This window comes from Anguilla rostrata, chromosome 13 (assembly GCF_018555375.3).
Source record: "Anguilla rostrata isolate EN2019 chromosome 13, ASM1855537v3, whole genome shotgun sequence".
Classification (NCBI taxonomy): Eukaryota; Metazoa; Chordata; class Actinopteri; order Anguilliformes; family Anguillidae; genus Anguilla; species Anguilla rostrata.
The window spans coordinates 10441979-10461373 of record NC_057945.1 but is presented as its reverse complement, the minus strand read 5'-3'; the positions used below and the strand labels follow the sequence as shown (position 1 = coordinate 10461373).

At 45.2% G+C, this 19395-nt stretch overlaps 1 protein-coding gene across 1 annotated transcript in view; it reads right to left on the bottom strand.

Moving 5' to 3' along the window:
- Positions 1-19395, bottom strand: part of unm_sa1614 (un-named sa1614) — a 62548-nt gene that overhangs the window by 25715 nt on the left and 17438 nt on the right. Inside the window, exons 2-9 of the mRNA XM_064306093.1 lie at positions 11243-11315; positions 10316-10461; positions 7631-7705; positions 7122-7171; positions 5495-5624; positions 4333-4418; positions 2227-2302; positions 538-624 (exon numbers count right to left, since the gene is read on the bottom strand). Coding sequence (XP_064162163.1) covers positions 538-624; positions 2227-2302; positions 4333-4418; positions 5495-5624; positions 7122-7171; positions 7631-7705; positions 10316-10461; positions 11243-11315 — 723 coding nt within the window. The remainder of the gene's footprint in view (positions 1-537; positions 625-2226; positions 2303-4332; positions 4419-5494; positions 5625-7121; positions 7172-7630; positions 7706-10315; positions 10462-11242; positions 11316-19395) is intronic.

Sequence of the window (19395 nt, the reverse complement as noted above, 5' to 3'; positions counted from 1 at the left end):
ACAAGCGAGATTCCTGCATTGTTTGACAAACATGAACACGACTGGAAACAGTACACGGCGTACACCAACACCTTCCTGAACACCTGCGAGAGACCCAGTCTGTGCAAAAGGCAGTTATCTTATTCAGCCTGGATACACTTGCTGATGGATGCATCTGCCTGTTGAATGCTAGAGATCAGGATCTTATACACACTCATATTACTGCCATGCCGGCCGACTGAAAACCCTCCCTGGGTTCGATACCAGACCACCATGCAGTTCTTCTGTATTCATCCTAGCATCATTATATCCCACTATCAATACATACCACATACAGTATTTACATATTCACCACTGGCCTCGAATACTGTTTGAGAGTGTGGTCTTACATCTCTACCTGGAGAATGTGGTCTTACCCCTTTAACTGGAGAGTGTGGCCTTACCTCCTTACCTGGAGAGTGTGGTCTGTGGTCTTACCTGTTTACCTGGAGAGTGTGGTCTTATCTTTGCACCTGGGGTGCGTGGTCTTACCTCTCTACCTGGAGTCTGCGGTCTTACCTCTTTGAGCTCGGGCTGCAGTGATGGTCTGAGCTGGTCCCGCAGGGCACAGAGCTGTTTCTTCTCCTCGTCCTGTGTGTGTTTGATCTGCGCAGAGACGGAGCGTGCTCACTAACAGGCGCTCCAGACCGCTGTTCTCCCCATCCCACGCAAGCCTCCCTCCCCGCTTCCGCACTGCGTCCGCACTGCTTTACTAGCCTTACTGTTATTCTCAGGGATGCCTGTCCACAACCAGGGTACGGGCAGGCATACATTTCTCATGAGGAACCTGGGCTAATAATACAGGCTCGTGAATCCGGCCATTTCCTATGTATTTTACTCAATTATAGAATGTTCTAGAAATCCCCATTAGGCTCTATGAACAGCTGATGTCTGCAGAGATTGTGCATGAGAAATAAAAGCATTCCTACCGGGGAATCAAACCTGCGACCTTTCGGTTACAAGCCCAGTTCCTTACCCACTGTGCTACACTCCGACATCCTGCTAGGTTATTAATAAATGTATGTATGAATTTCCTTAGAACACTCTTTTGCAGATATGTATCACATCATGTTTTTTCAAACAGGAAAACAGAACATGCTCAAGAAAGAGGAATAAAAACAAAAAACAAACTAGTTTCTAAGGAGCAGAAAAAATAAAAGCCAAAACAAGACTTCTTTTAGTTCCAAGGAATTTTTACAGAAAGACCTCCTAATTTATTTTAAAACCATGCGGTTGAAAATTGGGGGGGGGGGGGGGGGGGGGGGTGTATGTCATGGTTCAATAAAATCAGTTACAGGAAGTATGAGTGCACAGGAGAAACTTAAAGTTCTGTTCCCGAGTGTCCACTGGGAGCTTGTGGAAGCCATTTTGAAGTATTGTTGGCTCCTGAGCGGACAGTGTACGCAACGTGTGTGTGTGTGTGTGGTGTCTGTTGTGAGGTGAGGGTTGTGAATAATACAAAAATACAGAATGCTACGTTACTGAGTGAGGTTTGTAATACAGTAATGCACGTTCTTGAGGGTTAGGTATTTGTATACAGAAATGCCGTTACTGAGTAGTTTTTGTATAAAATGCGGTTATGGGTGAGGGGGGGGGGGGGTAGGTTGTTGTTCAATAAGAATTAGTTACAGACAGTATGAGTCACAGGGAAATTGTTTGTTACGAGTGTCCACTGGAGGTTGTGAGTTTGATACAGTAATGCTACGTTACTGAGGTGAGGGTTGTTTGTTACAGTAATGCTAGGTCTAGTGAGGTGAGTGTTGTTTGTATACAGTAATGCTACTTAGTGAGGTGAGGTTGTTTGTATACAGTAATGCTACGTTACTGAGGTGAGGGTTGTTTGTATACAGTAATGCTACGTTACTGAGGTGAGGGTTGTTTGTATACAGTAATGCTACGTTAGTGAGGTGAGGGTTGTTTGTATACAGTAATGCTACGTTAGTGAGGTGAGGGTTGTTTGTATACAGTAATGCTACGTTAGTGAGGTTAGTGTTGTTTGTATACAGTAATGCTACGTTAGTGAGGTGAGGGTTGTTTGTATACAGTAATGCTACGTTACTGAGGTGAGGGTTGTTTGTATACAGTAATGCTACGTTAGTGAGGTGAGGGTTGTTTGTATACAGTAATGCTACGTTAGTGAGGTGAGGGTCGTTTGTATACAGTAATGCTACGTTAGCGAGGTGAGGGTTGGTAATTGCGCACACTCACTTTGTTTAGCTCTCCCGTGAGCGCGTCGATGTACTGCTTCAGCTTCTCAGTGGTAGCCAGACACTCCTGGAAGAAACTGCCAACAAGGACAGATTTAATTGCCCAGCTGCAGCAGAGCACTGCCCTTTTACTGATTCTCATCACACACACACGCACACATGCGCACGCGCATGCACGCACACACGCGCACACACACACACACACACACACAAACGCGCATGCATGCACACACACATGCAAACACACACACACAAGCACACACATGCACAAATAGCCTGCCAGTAACCCCAGAGGGCCTGCCCTTTCTGTAGCAGTGAGAATTAGTCACTGTGACACCGTGCTACTCTCTTCTCTCACAAATCCCTGCCCACACAGACCGCAGACCCTAATTTCGAGAGGTTGTCTGTTCCATTTTATTGAACGTCCACAGTTTTCAGGCACAACGCGTATTTGCCCCAGAGTGCAGTTTAAATACTGCATCACACTGGGCCTCTTTCAGACATGGGGGGGGGGCAGGAGGGGGCGCATATGGAACAGTGACAGCACCAGCACACATCTGTGCACACGGCTCTGCTCCGCCATGACTCATCCCCAACCCCACCCCGCCCCCAAAAATAATGCCTCTCTACACCCCTCACAGCAGAGGCTGGGCAGCACGTGACCACTGGGTCCCCCCCCCCACCCCCATCCCAAACAATCACACTCTCCCTAAACAGTGTGAGTGTGTGGGCACAAAACCCCTGCAGCAAAATAACACCATGCTGTACTAACCATTTCCCCTCTCGAAGATCCGACAACACAAAACTGCACCTGTTAACACAGGACTGAAATCGGCTGAAGGTCTTTAATTGCTGAATAATTGGTAGTGAATCATCACCCTCACACTTCCCAATGCACTAAACAATAGTTCTAGTTCTACCTGAGGGGGTTTTAAAGGCAATTTTGGCAGGCATTAAGACGAAATTAATTTTAAATGTCCACCCAATAGGGTTTGTCATGCAGGTGTTGTACAGCACATTAGCACACCGGTGACTGGCAAGCTGCTTAACTTCCATTCTGGATGAGTTCATATCTTGCCAGATTTGCTACATTAGTGCTGAAAATTATGACAGAATTTTGGGAAGATAGCAGCTCTTATTTTTCCCCTCGCCCAGTCTGCAGCAATCATTTTTTCATTCTCATCATCCTGGCAAGACTTATTTACGCCTCAGGTATGACTTTTATGGGGGCCTGCAGGTAGACTGACGCAACTAAAATGGCGACATTAACGAGTGGTAAAAATCACACAACACTTGCTGCTCATTGCACGCACAGAGAACACACTGAGGTGGAGTTCATCCGCACCGTCTTAATCATTTATAATAGCCTCGCTGTTTTAGAATGGTCTTGAAATATTAGTGGCAGTATATTAAAGAATATTACAGGACATTTTTGGCATGAATATTCATGGACGTGATAACAACGCAGCAATATAAACTGAACTGAACCTAAGCAAATTAGGCCTCAAACCAAGATATCAATTCCAGATAGCATTTCCATTTATACACCAAGCGTATATTTTAACGATTCCCCCTGGTGCTGTCGAATGTGGAGCGCTTCAAGAAAATCCATTAATCTTCAATTGTGCTCCGCAAAAGTCTATCCCTGAATTTGCACAATGTGCGCACATATCGCACAATATCCAGCACTGACATTTGCATTTTCAGCGTTGTGCGATGAAGAGTCGATTAATCACGGTGGAAGAGAAAGGCACAGGGTGATACCCTTCGGGAAATGGAATATATTTGATAACATTCCACAATACATTAGCGCTTCTAAAAATGATTGCTGCTTTAACATATTGAAAAATATGACATAGCAGTGAAATATAGCAGTGGTTATCATATTTCCCAAAAATTCCACAGATTTACAGTATGCAGTATATTCTGTGGTTTGCGTAAGTGTAACGAATGCTCAAACGTATGGGATTGTGGGATCTGAAGATTCCCTATTTTGTTTTACGTGTGGGGCGCCCTCTAGAGGAGAGACTGGATTCTTTGCTTCAGTGAACGCTCACCTTGGGGGTTGTGCTACGTGTAACAAGGGGAAGGAGGCGAGAAGCCTTACTTGCACTGGGAGTAATAGTGCTTGATGAGATTCTGCAGAAGGTCGACCCCTTTCTTGGTCTTGATCTCGTTCACTTTGATGAGGTACTGCGAAGGGAAGGGAGAGGAGAATTAGGGGTTCGGTGCGAACGTCGCTCCAGCAGATCATACAGGTGCAGGACCCCCAGAACTCTCCCCCCGAACGCCATCCACTGGGGATATAATAACGATCGTTCCCTGCCTTAATTCGAAAACAAAATAATGAATTTATCGTGCGTGCTAAAGAATTAACTAGGCCCCTCTGTGAGTTCAGATGTGCTGACTACATCTTTTCTCAAAATCAATCATTCCTATGTTATTCTGAATCTAAACACACACATACACATACACATACACACACACACACACACACACACACACACAAATTCAAGCATTAACACTTCATCTATAGACTCACTCCAATCCAAACCTGTCTGTCTGTCAATAGCCGAGAGATCACATGATCCAGATGAGATACAGTAGGGCTTATTAATGTGCAATGGATCAATCACATTCTAAAGGTTCCAATCAAACTGTGAGAATACACCAAAGTTGAAGTGCTTAACTTTATCCAACAAAATTGTTATTGTGTGTGTGTGTGTTTATGTGTACGTATGTGTGCATGCATGTGTGTGTATGTGTGCATGCATGTGTGTACATGCGTGTATGTGTCTGTATGTGTGTGCTTGCCTGTGTGTATGTGCATACGTCTGTATATGAGTGCATGTGTGTGTATGTGCATGTGCATGTGTGCATATGCATGCGTGTGTACATTTGTGCGTGCATGAGTGTACATGCTTGCCTGTGCGTATGTGATGCATCTGTATGTGTGTGTGTGTGTGTGTGTGTATGTGCATGTGTATGTGCATGTGCATGTGTGCATATGCATGCGTGTGTACATTTGTGCGTGCATGAGTGTGCATGCTTGCCTGTGCGTATGTGATGCATCTGTATGTGTATGTGTGTGTGTGTGTGTGTGTGTGTGTGTGTGTGTGCATGTGTATGTGCATGTGCATGTGTGCATATGCATGCGTGTGTACATTTGTGCGTGCATGAGTGTGCATGCTTGCCTGTGCGTATGTGATGCATCTGTATGTGTGTGTGTGTGTGTGTGTGTGTACATTTGTGCGTGTGCGATCTCTCACCTCGCACATCTGCAGCTGGAACATTCTGCGCTCCTTCTCCAGCTCCTCGGCGATCTCCCCCCCGCTCACCTCGGTCCGCACCATGCCGTACTGCCGAGCCAGCTCCCTCTTCTCCTTCTCGATCTTAGTGCTGCGCCCGCCACACACAGACTCAAAACTCCGCCGTACACAGCGCACCTGAGACAACACTGCCATGTACTCAACCTCGCAATGACCTCCAGCGTGAAAACGGCAACCCTCTCAAGCAACACGTGCCCATGACACGCGACCATAACCTTCCAACGGATATACAATCGCTGATGGTAGGATACGGTTATGGAAGGAGATTTGGAATACATTACATTACATTACATTACATTACATTACAGGCATTTAGCAGACGCTCTTATCCAGAGCGACTTACACAACTTTTTACATAGCATTTTACATGGTATCCATTTATACAGCTGGATATATACTGAAGCAATGCAGGTTAGTACCTTGCTCAAGGGTACAACGGCAGTGCTTACCGGAATCGAACCTGCGACCTTTCGGTTACAAGCCCAGTTCCTTACCCACTGTGCTACACTCCGTCCACTCCGGAATAGTGGCTAAGGATCAGCATCTGCGGTAAGCGGAGGTAAGTGGAGCTATTCTTCTGTTCCCTTAACCTGAGCTTCTAAAGTCAATATTCTGCAGTTCACACACACTAATTTGTGCCTACAGAGGAAATGAAGATGAACCTGCGTGGATGTCACACGGAACAATGAAGAACTTTCTACGGTATCACTTCTACAGCGCGCATTGTTTTATGTCACTTCGCAGTTCCTTTTCAGTAACGGCTCGGGACTGATTCTGGGTCACGAGCTTTTTGTTATTCAGTTCAGGCAGAGGGCGAGGGGAAGCTCCGAAAATGTCATCAGTCAGCGTGCGTCACAGCCAAAGGGTGATAACGAAACTGTGCTAATTTCCAGTGACCTGCAGTTCAGACCAATCGTCTGGGGTTCTGGATATTAACTTTGGGAATTACATAAGCTTTTTCATTAGTTGCCGCCGATATCAGACACAGACAGATCCACTCCAGGCTCAAACTGAAGGCGTTTCAGAGTCAGTCAACAGGCAAGCCGCAATACCAGGCCCGGCCTGGTGGGGGCAGGCACGCGTAAAAACCCCAGTGCAATGTGGAAAAGCCATTTAGCTGGAAAAGGCTGCACTGGGCTCTGGTGTCTACACACAACAACTTCCTGTTAACCAACACCTGGTAATTTATCCGTCCTGGAGGGGCAGCTGAAGAATGCGTTTCCTTTCCTTACAACTTGCCTCCAGTCTCATACAACTCTCTCTCTCTCCCCCCTTGCCCAATTAAACTATCCCTGCTGGCAATGTCCTGTGTGTTCGTTAGGATTACCTCTGCTTTTCTCTCCATTTAAACTTTTGAAGGAAAAACAATGTTTCCTTGTTATTATACAAAGCTGCAGCTAAGAGAAATTCAAGGGTTTAATCACAGCACTGCCTCAAATATTTCAGTTAAATTCTGTTGACTGAACAGGCAAAGCTGTTGGTATTAAGTGCAGTTGGAGTTAAAGTGCCATGTAGCTTGAGTTCAGTGATGTTGTGCTGATTTTCAGTTATGCTCAGTGGCACTCACAATTTACTTTCATAGTCCCTCCAAGCTCTGTCAAACGGCTTTTTCAAGTCCTAGAAAAGAAAGAAATGAAATGAACATAATCGTTCTGAGGAGTTGCATTTAAAGTGCACTGGCTGTGACACCATTGTCTCCTTGTATCTCTGAAAGCAGTTATATTTATAGTAGAGCGTATCTTCGAAGTTCACTCTATTTGTTTTATGTATGACCATCTGAGAGTATGAAACTTTTTTGTATTTATATTCATATAGGTACTGCATGATTTAAATACATTATAACCAGTCTTATAGTCAGAGCATGTCCTAATACACATAGTAGTGCAGGTAACAAAGATTTTTGTGGAAATTGGCTATAAAAGATTACAAAGATTCATGTTCTGGAAAGTGACATTTAAAAAGGAACTGTAATTATGAAGAGAAACTCTTTAGTCACAAGAAAAAGACAAACTTAATCTAATTTGTTATAGAAAGTTTTTTTTTTAACTCCTCTTCAACTTTGACCTTTGAACTCACCCCCTTGACTTCCTTCAGGTCCCCTTTCACCAGTGAATCCAGGAAGAAGTTGATGTTGTGCAGCATGCTCTTTAACTTCAGGAAAGAAGCGTAAACACAATTGCAAAATGTCAATTTCACTAACACCATTTACGCAACACCCATTTCACTTGTACTTGTATTCAAGCATTTTCTTTCATTTGCCCAATTTTACAGATGCGCATACTGCAGATACGCATAGCTACCAATGTGTGTAGCTACAGACGCACATAGCCGGTGGCGTAGGTTTCGTTTGAACATTGGGAGGGGGGCACATTAAGCGGGGGGGTCTGGCGGTCCTCCCCTAAAAAATTTTGAGTGTCAAACACTTCCATTCTGGTGAATTTTTATGCACCAATTCTTTGCCATCCCTCTGCTTCTTTCATGTTTTTATTGGGGGGGGGGACAAATGCACGTGTTCTAAATATTGAGGGGGACGTATCCCCTGCGTCCCCCCTGAAATCTACGCCTATTCACATAGCTACCGATGTGTGTAGCTACAGGCGTTCGGCAAAAAGACAATATGCGCTCCTGCAGCACCCCATCGAGGCCCTGAAAACACACACATTTATGCGCTCTCACAATTATTACAATGAAACATAAAGTGAAATATGAAAATACGTACATACAGAAACACCCTCCTAAAACATTAGTTAAACATAGGGTAGATTACATTCAATACACACATTCTAAGCTGTGTAACGTTGTCGTGTACATTCTGTCGCTGCCAAAAAGACACGTATTGATCACTTCTCCCATGAAATGTCAAAATGTCAGCATTCAGAAGCACGTATTTCTTATTCATTGCATGTCAAACGGCAGGCAACATGATTTATTCAAACCACAATCAACCACAGCAGTCATACTGTTACACCATTGGGCCCAGCTGTTCACAAGCAGCTCCAGAGTCAGGGGGATGGGGTGGAACTGAAGTATAACACTCATAACACAAGAGATATCTAACCAAGAATCTAAAGGAAATATCCTCCATTGTCAAACACACCTTGAGGAAATAACTACTAATACGCTATATGACCAATAGTTTCCGAACACCCCTTAGTCTGGGGCTGTTTCTCATTGGGCTAGGCCCCTTAGTTCCAGTGGAAGCTATTCTTAATGCTACAGCACATTCTAGATGATTCTGTGCTTCTCCAAAATTTTGGGGAAGGCCCTTTCCTGTTTCAACATGACAATGCCCCAGGGCACACAGTGAGGTCGATATAGAAATGGTTTTGTGAAAGAACTCGACTGGCCTGCACAAAGCCCTGACCTCAACCCCATCCAACACCTTCGGGTTCAGTTGGAAAACCAGCTGTGAGCCAGGCCTTGTCTAATAATGTCTACGAAACACCATCTAGAGGAAATGTCTACTAATGTCTTCAACAGCCAGTCCATTGGGAATAACCACTCATGTGTAACACTCAATCTAGAGGGAATCTACTGACATTTTTAACAAGCAATCGAGAAGGAATATCTACTAACACCCTGAATAGTTGACTTAAGCTTTTGTTCCTGACACACAAAAATACTGACACAAAGAGACACAAACAGAGACACTGGCACTGTCCCAGAAAGATAGAGACATAGAACCAGAGAAATAAAGACACAGACAGAGAAAAACAGCCACAGACATAGAGACACAGAGACAGACACAGAAAAACAGATGAGATGCAGACACAGAAACAGAGTCACAGACACAAATGGAGATGAAGACAGCCAGGCACAGAGACTGAGACACAGACAGATAGACAGACACAGAGACAGAGTCACAGACAGACAGAGAGACACAGACAGAGAGACAAAGACACAGATAGACAAACAGAGACAGAGTCACAGACAGAGAGACAAAGACACGGAAAGATAGACAGAGACAGAGACACAGACAGATAGACAGAGACAGAGTCACAGACACAAATGGAGATGCAGACAGCCAGGCACAGAGACTGAGACACAAACAGATAGACAGACACAGAGACAGAGTCACAGACAGACAGAGTCAGAGACACAGACAGATAGACAGAGACAGAGACACAGACAGATAGACAGAGGCAGAGACACAGACAGATAGACAGAGACACAGACAGATAGACAGAGACAGAGACACAGACTGATAGACAGACACAGACACAGACAGATAGACAGAGACACAGACACAGACAGATAGACAGAGACACAGACACAGACAGATAGACAGAGACACAGACAGATAGACAGAGACACAGACACAGACAGATAGACAGAGACACAGACAGATAGACAGAGACAGAGACACAGACAGATAGACAGACACAGACACAGACAGATAGACAGACACAGACACAGACAGATAGACAGAGACAGAGACACAGACAGATAGACAGAGACACAGACACAGACAGATAGACAGAGACACAGACAGATAGACAGAGACAGAGACACAGACAGATAGACAGACACAGACACAGACAGATAGACAGACACAGACACAGACAGAGAGACAAAGACAGAGACACGCAGATAGACAGAGTCAGAGACACAGACAGATAGACAGAGACAGAGACACAGACAGATAGACAGAGACACAGACACAGACAGAGAGACAAAGACACAGACAGACAGAGTCAGAGACACAGATAGACAGACAGAGACAGAGTCACATCACCCAGCAGCCCGCTCCTCCTCCCTCACCAGGTTTTTCATGGGCGTCAGCAGCTCCTTGGAGAATTCCGCAAACTTATTGAAGGCAGAGGCCACTTCCTGTTCGCCGTTGCTGTGGAAGTTGAGGGCCAGCTTCTCCATGGAGCTGATGTAGAACTCCAGATGGGAGATATGGTCTGCGAGACGGAGAGAATCTGCGCGTCAGCCGTGGAGACCAAAAGCACAAACACAGCAGACCCAGCAGAACACCACACCACTCATTCAGCCCCCGCTCATTCACACTGAATAATTAGTAATACTCTTACTGCTATGAACAAGCGCATTTCAATTCATCATTGTCCATAGTATTCATAATAATCTGTGCTAGTTTAAGTGAAAACATAGGGGCATACTGAAAGCTAATGCTAATGTGTTGCCTAAAATATCCAGGTTTTACAATGCTCTCCAAAAGTAAGAGAACACACTGACGATGCGGGGACTCAACACAAGGACAGCCATTTCTGTACAATGGTAAAACATGCATGTATGTAAACAGCAAGAAATAAAAGCTGACTGTCAGCTTTTAATTGCTTTGAACTTTAGTCTCATACTCATCTTTGATCTCAACTCCGAATGCCTTAAGTATACAGCAAAAATAACACATTTCACAGCACCATTCCCATACTTTGGGAGGTAACGCATCTTTATACTGTCATGTGGTCTGACAGCAACTATATGAATCAGCAGCATCGTTTAATTACTTTGAAAAAAAATATCACTTGAAAGAAAGATAAAAAACTCATTCAGACTCTGTCCAGAAATAGCCTGTCCAATGACTGCAGCTACAACCTCTTCCTGCTAGCTACTGGAAAATCCCCGGTGGGCCTCAGTAGTGGTGCTGTGGGTAATGGGTGTGATTAATGGTGTCTGGGTGGCGTGGCCCTTTTCAAAGCGCTGTCACGGAAACGGCGGTTTCACCTTGGCCCGAGGCGTGCTTGGCTTTGGCGGCTTTCTTCATTTTCTGCAGCACCATCCTGTCGCAGTCCAGGGCCTTCAACCACACACACACGCGCACACACACGCGCACACACACGAAAAAACCCCACAAAAAGCAATACATTAGCATAATCATAAAAGCATATGATAGGATAATTGCAAGATAACAGCACGTGAAAACAACATAATAGCACAGGATAGCACACTAAGAACAGCAATAGCACAATTACATCAATTTACGCAAGACATTTGGGTTATTTCCTGAATACAAAACAAAGAAATATTCACCAGCTCAAAAAAACTGCAGGTGTGCCGCAGATGTGCTGGTGTTACAAGAGCAAGCTTAGCGAAGACACCGTCTCATACCTTCCCAATTCCATTTCATTTACAGGCCTTACACAATTTCCATTCATTTACAGGCCTTATAGAATTTCCATAACCATGTCTCAGCCAATGCTCGGCCGACGCCACTCAGATCCTTATCTTAAAATTGCTTTTTCACACTCCGGAGTTCTGTCACAGATGGACATCCTTCCTTATTAAACAGTGTGAACAGGACTTGTCTTCCTAAGAGTAGGCGTACTTCTTACATACGCGTGCAACGTTTTCCTTCACAAAGCATTAATAATGTTGACCGCGGGCTACACGACATGGACGACCGACGGCTTCCCCACTGCGTCTGCACCGCTGAGTTGCGCACGCTTTGGGGGCAGACCGCGCGTTCGCCTGCACTCTGCCCTCAGCCGCGGAGACCGCGGCACCAGAAGAAAACTGAAAAAAATATGGCCGTTCTTAAAAAAGGGGAAGGATCTCTGCACTCATGCACAACAAAACCTACCAGTGGTGAGCTGCGTGAGGGTGCAGACCAAGAACAAATAAAATGTGAAAAATAAACAAAAAAAAGGGAGAGCCTTTCTGACAAATTGATCTATTTCTGTGACCAGGAGAAGTTTGTTAATTTCTATAGTGACGACCAGGGGGAATTAAAATTTTCCTTTTTCTGTTTTTAAGGTAAAGATCAGGCACCATCTTCATAAAATCTCTCAGAGTAGAAGAGGTGGTATAGGATCAATTGTCCCGGCAGGAGGGACAAGGAAGCTGGTTGTCATTGAGATCAAGATTGATGGAGCCAATCGCAGGCAAATCCTTGAGGAGAACCTATTTCAGCCCACAGCCGGACCGTATCCATTATGAGCTGAAAGGTCAGATGCATCCCAGGCCAGCTCACCTCCTCTAAAATCCTTTTTTAATATGGACCCAGGAGAAATTAGCTAATTTCTGTGGTGAAGACTGCTAAATTAGCTCATTTCAGTGGTGAAGACTGCTAAATTAGCTCATTTCTGCAGCGGAGACTGCGAGAAATGTGTTTATTTTTGGGTTAAAGACCCATAAAAAATGTATTCGTTTTTTTGACGCCTCAGTAGAGAGACGGGCCTTCACACGCAGAGCGCAGACGCAGCAGCTGTGACCCCACGACCCCGGGAGTCTCTCTGAGCTGGGGTGTGCGGGGACCCACGGCTCATCGAAACCCAGCGATGGAATGAGCTTCCCCACCGCCCCCCCACCCCCCGCTGGGGGATCCACAAGCTCAGTCAGGGCCATGAAATAAACAAGAAATGCAGTAAAATTACAGGAAGTTCTTTTTCAAGTTCAAGTATTTTTCTTACTGGCAGTGAGCCAACCAGATCTCAGCCCTGCGCAGTAAGGCATCCTTATATGGTTAATTTAAAGAGCCTTAGAGTCACTTTCCTCCATCGCCATACACACATACATGCTCACACACACACACACGCACACATACACAGATACACACACACATGCACACACATACACACACACGTACATGTACACGCACACACATACACATACATGCTCACACACACGCACACACACATACACGCACATGCATACACATATAGTACACACACACACACACACACAAGCACACATACATGCTCACACATACACGCTCACACACACACGCACACACACATACACGCACACGCATACACATATAGTACACACACATACACACACAGGCACACATACATGCTCACACACGCTCACACACACACATACACGCACATGCATACACATACAGTACACACACACACACACAAGCACACATACACAGATACACGCACACACAGACACACACATACTGTATACACACACAGAACAAAAGCAGCAACCGTCAGATGACAAAACTGAAATATCCTCTTTCCTAAGAAGCTGGCAATGATTGCAAATGCAGTCTTGTATATAGTAACAATGGCATGTGGTTTCTGGATGTCTGTTATGTGCAAATACCCAGCCTGGTGCCAGCATTGCACAAAACTCCACTATGATGCCAGAACGCAAAGAAAAACAGATACTGTACATCTCTCTCACATATCAATTGAAAGCACCACACTGTGCCCTACAGCCCTCATAGTGCCACACTGTGCCCTACAGCCCTCATAGTGCCACACTGTGCCCTACAGCCCTCATAGTGCCACACTGTGCCCTACAGACCTCATAGTGCCACACTGTGCCCTACAGCCTCGTAGTGCCACACTGTGCCCTACAGCCTCATAGTGCCACTCTGTGCCCTCCAGACCTCAGTGCCACACTGTGCCCTACAGACCTCATAGTGCCACACTGTGCCCTACAGCCTCATAGTGCCACACTGCGCCCTACAGCCTCACAGTGCCACACTGTGCCCTACAGCCCTCATAGTGCCACACTGTGCCCTACAGCCCTCATAGTGCCACACTGTGCCCTCCAGACCTCATAGTGCCACACTGTGCCCTACAGCCCTCATAGTGCCACACTGTGCCCTACAGCCTCATAGTGCCACACTGTGCCCTACAGCCCTCAGTGCCACACTGTGCCCTACAGACCTCATAGTGCCACACTGTGCCCTACAGCCCAGTACAGCTCTCACAATGTATATCAAACAGTATTAATTGTGTAAGACATGTAAATCCCACACACTGGCCTGGAGTTGCAAGGGCAGAATAAATGTAAAGTTTGTGAGTGGCTATGTGATCTAAGACATTTGAGCCAGACAAAATGCTGCATTTTCATAATTTTTAATCAAATGAACAAATAAGACAAACTGTTATTCAGCAGTTCAATGGCAGAACCCATGGAATAGCTCTGTTACACCAGCCGAAGTTCCCCTCAGCAAGATAAAGTGAACATCTGTCTCCTGCTGCTCTACTTCCTGACCTCTGATCCAGCTGGGAAAACACACACACACACACACACACATAAACCCCCAAGCAATGCACTCATGCACACGTATACACAGGGAAAATTCCACAATAAATAGAACGCTATTGCATTGACACTGGTGTGGAGACTGAGAATACACATATGCATTATGTCATCTTGATATATATTTTGATTGAAAAAGCCAGTCAGCACAGTGCTGTAGATGCAGTAAATGTGCTCCTGTACAGATAAGCGCAGCAGAGCGCAGGGTGTGTGCAGTAATGCCTCTGTTATTCTTGTTGCTCATGGGCCGCAGCAGGTCAGCTTACAGACAGAGCAGGTTCGAGCGCTGCCTGCCGCTAATGGCCTGAGCAGGCCAGCTCAGCGTGAGGAGCGTGAGGCGGGCACACGAGGGCAGCAGCCCCAGGGCTGCAAAACCGCAGGGGTCCCCCAGGGAGGACGTCCTCGCCAGCCCAACTTTACCCAGACTGCTCCTGACCCCAATTCAACCCTGTTACCCCACAGAGCAAAGGCCGCCGTCTCCTGATGACTGACAGCCACAGGACGCAATGACGGAAGAGTGTGTGTGTGTGTGTGTGTGGGCATGTATTACTATCTTTGTGAGAACCATATGTCCCTGCAAGGATAGAAAGATGAGGAAAATTACACAAGGTGGGGACCTTTTGCTGGTCCCCACAAGTTCAAGAGTCTGTTTTAGGGTTAGGACTTAGGGTTAGGGTTACAATTAGGTTAAGGTTCGGGTTAAGGTCAGGCATGAAGTGGTTGGGGTTAGGGTTAGGATTAAAGGTTACAGAATGAATGTAAGTCAATGGGAAGTCCTCACAAGTATAGCAATACAAACATGTATGTATGTGTGTGCGTGTGTGTGTGTGTGTGTATGTGTGTGTGTGTGTGCGTGCGTGTGCGTGCGTGGGATGGGGGGGGGGGGTATGAAATGACATCTTACAATGTAACAGTCTGATGTCACAAAACAGTGAATTACAGATTAAGCAAAGATTAGGGTGCACTATGATGAGAGGTCACAGACACACTTTACCATCAAAACCTTGATGCGATGCACATTTACAGCACGGACACTGAAAAATGAAGCCTGTGTCCTATTGGTTGAGGCTTGACACGTCAGCCAATTAGATCTGTGCGATGCTGAAGTGAGCACGCATTGAGCTCGGAGTAAAGAGACTATCAGACCAGGAGAGCCTTTACCTTTATGACAGTTCTACCTAAATATTTGAAGTGAACGTTGCATGGAAGTGACAGACATCGATGCTAATGCAGCATACGCAAGCCACAACAAGCTAGCCAATTGGGCAGCGAGAACTAAAGACTGCCCTCTTAAGAAGCCCTTTGGCTCTCATTGGTTCTTATCAACCAGCCACCAGCTTTTGAGGAACTGCACAGAACTGTGACCTTTTAGGAGTATATGTGTTTGAATTTGATATGAGAAGGGGATTTGGCTGCAGTGGTGGTGTTTGCTGGTGTCTGAAGCACTGAATCGTTTCTCTATGCTGAAGATGGCTCGATGATGGATGAAAGACACACTCTGCCCAGCTGCCATCTGATTCAACACAGGAAAAAAAAACCAGGAAGTAATCGTGCCAAGAGGCAGAAATAACATTATAAGACTTACTTCCATTAAAAAAACATCAGTCACTGTATGTCGTCCTACATCATAATGACATTAAGTGCATTTTTTTCCCCAAACGTCTAATTGCCTGCTTCCTGTCTGCAAAGTAGCTGAAAAATCCAGTGCTAAAATAATGGATATATTTACATTCCTGTTCGCACTGTAGAAACAACATGGTTTAGAACAGGGAAATTTCATTTTGACCTGTGACGACTACACATAGGTTTTTGCAGTTTTATACACTATATATAGCGGATGGACAAATTAACAAAACCACTTAACTGTGAGTATCAAGTAACTAATAGGGCCAACTTTTGTCTTCAAAACCGCTTCAATCCTAATGTTCCTAAAACTACCCTTAAATTTGTTTAGCAGCACTGTTCTGTATATATATATATATATATACATTGTTTTCTTAAGTTTTTTTATGCACACATTAAAGTGCACATGCACACACACCATAGTAGTTCTGAAACCGGGAAAGTTGTCAACAGCGTTTTCTTCAGCGAGGAGCGATTTCACAGTTATTTCACGGTCCGTGTGCCAAGCAGAGGAAGCGGTCCTCACAATTACAGTTCCCAGATCTGACCTCTCTCTGGCGTTCATTTAAGCGAGAGGTGCAATTCAACACTAGTTACAGCGGAGATGGGGCCTGATAGAGGCGTCATGAATCTGCCCGAGCCAGGCCTCCCCAGGCAGGCCCGCGTTTATAACTCAGGGCTCCGGCTGACGGGCGCTGATAAGACGCCCGTGCCCGTTTCGTCTGCAGAAGAGAGGGCTTTACCACACGGACTGCGGGACGGCTGCTCCGCTCGGTTAAGGATGTGAAATAGGCTACGGGCCGAGGCAAACTTAGAGAGATCTTTTTTTTCCTCCATCGGCTATTTCTGCACTCCCTGATGCCGGCTTTCCTCTATTTTTAAAGTTTTATCTTCTGACTGAGCGAGAAATTAAATCGCATCCCTTTTTACAAAGTTACCCTGTTCTGCTGTCCTGTTTCCTTTTTTTCTCTGCTCCACTGTGACGGTTTTGCAGCAAGGTCATTCACCAGGCTGTGAGCTGTGTCTGTGAGCCTTATACTACAGACTGTGAGCTGTGTCTGTGAGCCTTATACTACAGGCTGTGAGCTGTGTCTGTGAGCCTTATACTACAGGCTGTGAGCTGTGTCTGTGAGCCTTATACTACAGGCTGTGAGCTGTGTCTGTGAGCCTTATACTACAGGCTGTGAGCTGTGTCTGTGAGCATTATACTACAGATAGTGAGCTGTGTCTGTGAGCCTTATACTAGTCTGTAAGTTGTGTCTGTGAGCCTTATACTACAGACTGTGAGCTGTGTCTGTGAGTCTTATACTACAAGCTGAGAGTTGTGTCTGTGAGCATTGTCATGTACGCTGTGAGTTTTTCCTGTGACCACAGCGCACTCCGAGTACAGTAACAGTGCTCTGTAAACTCCCAACCACAACAATTCCATCGACCACAACAGCAGTCTACACAGACGCATATTCAAACAGCAGTAATTAACAGCGATTGTGATTTTCCGTTGGCTAGCCTCCCAAGGCCTCTCATTAAGGAGATATTTACATTCGCTGCGGAGTGCGTCTCTCAGACGGTCCTGATGAAGCACGCTAATGGAGTGCATTAATTTCAACGTGCCCTGGAGCGGTTCGACCCCACGCGTGTAAACACCACACGATCTTACACTGCACTGCAGTCATTCTCAAGAGGCCAGGAGCAGCCAGCCATACGCGGACCATGTTATTGACCATTTCACTTCAGTCCAGCAGCATCCACAGTGAATAGACTTGTAGGCGTTCAGCTAATTGCTAAGAGAATATTTGGCCGCCAACAAATCGTTGGCCCTTTTTTCTTAAAACAACAGAATTAACAATCTTGCACTGATGCATACATTCATTTGATGAAGGGCACATACACATCAGCACTAAGTAGAGACGTCACTGTGCTCCTGTACAAATGCTTTCCATTCAATGCTTTCCACTTTGTTTTCGGCACGAACGCATTGGTACCTGCTGCCTGTGGGAATTAGTGTTTTAAACCCACTCAAAGCCCTCCTGTGCCACTGCATGTTTCAGAAAGTCAACTGTGGGTGTGTGCCCTTTTCTGATCGGTTCCTGATCCACTGACACGAAGTGCGCAGACTTGTGCTACATTTTTTACATGCGCTGGCATTGCATAAGGCTTTCTTCTGTGATCTGTACACCTACGACTACGTGGGTTTTCTTCACTGTGGCTACAGAGTATAGATCTGAGCCATTCCCTTTGTCAGCCTGAGCCCTAAATAGTTTTCAAGACCCACCAGCGCCCGCCAGCCCCGCCCAAGCTGCTTTCCAGTATATCTTCTTACTTCGACTACAAACCCCAGAACACTACTATAAAGCCAGGTCCATCAGAAACTTCTGGAAGTATCAAAATGATCCTTCATCAAAACTCAAATCGGAAACATAAAATAAAACTCAAATAATACTCCAAGTGATCTGCCCCTTTAACAACATAGTTGAATGTGTTGTTCTCCCTTGGGCTCCAAACCTCTGGGAGAAATGTAGGCCAGTAGGCTGGGTTAAAATAAAACTTAACTCCCGCACTCTGTCTTGCTATCATTAATTGATTCAGGATGTAAATGTTGAAAGAAAGTGTTGTCTCACTGCAAAAGAAGGCTTGCAAATCAAATGCAGAATGGCACACAGGCCTAGATTATTTTTTATTATTTTGTCCCCATTTTAATCCACATGTCCGATCACTATAAACCTGTTCAATTACTGCATCTGGTCCCCCAACCCCCAAACCAATCATTTATTTGAACCATCAACCACCACAATTGTGACAATTCACCAAATGAAAACCAGAGTTAGCATTTTAAGCTTTTTTGGAACATCAAACATGCGGGAAGCACCCTCCTCATATAATCAGGCTACACCACAAGAGGAAAAAGAAAATCCTTCACAAAAGGTCAAGTCCACAGTCAAAGTCAAATCTGTAAATCTTCTGTGAAGTGCGGGCACAGTCAATTATGTCAAATCTTATTTGCACTGTAAATTACATATTTGATCTTTGAAATCTTCATATGGCTTTTTGGATCAATAGAAAAGCAAATCAACAATTATCACCACTTTGATCTGTTGTTTTTTTTTCCAGTTGTCCAAGCTGTGCTTGGCGTTGTGTGATAAGGACCTCTGACCACAAACTTGGTAAAGCTGCCAACTTTATGTTTTCTGTGAGTCCTGCAGGAAACTATGAATGTGCTGTGTATGGATATGGTGCATATGGTGCAGTAATAA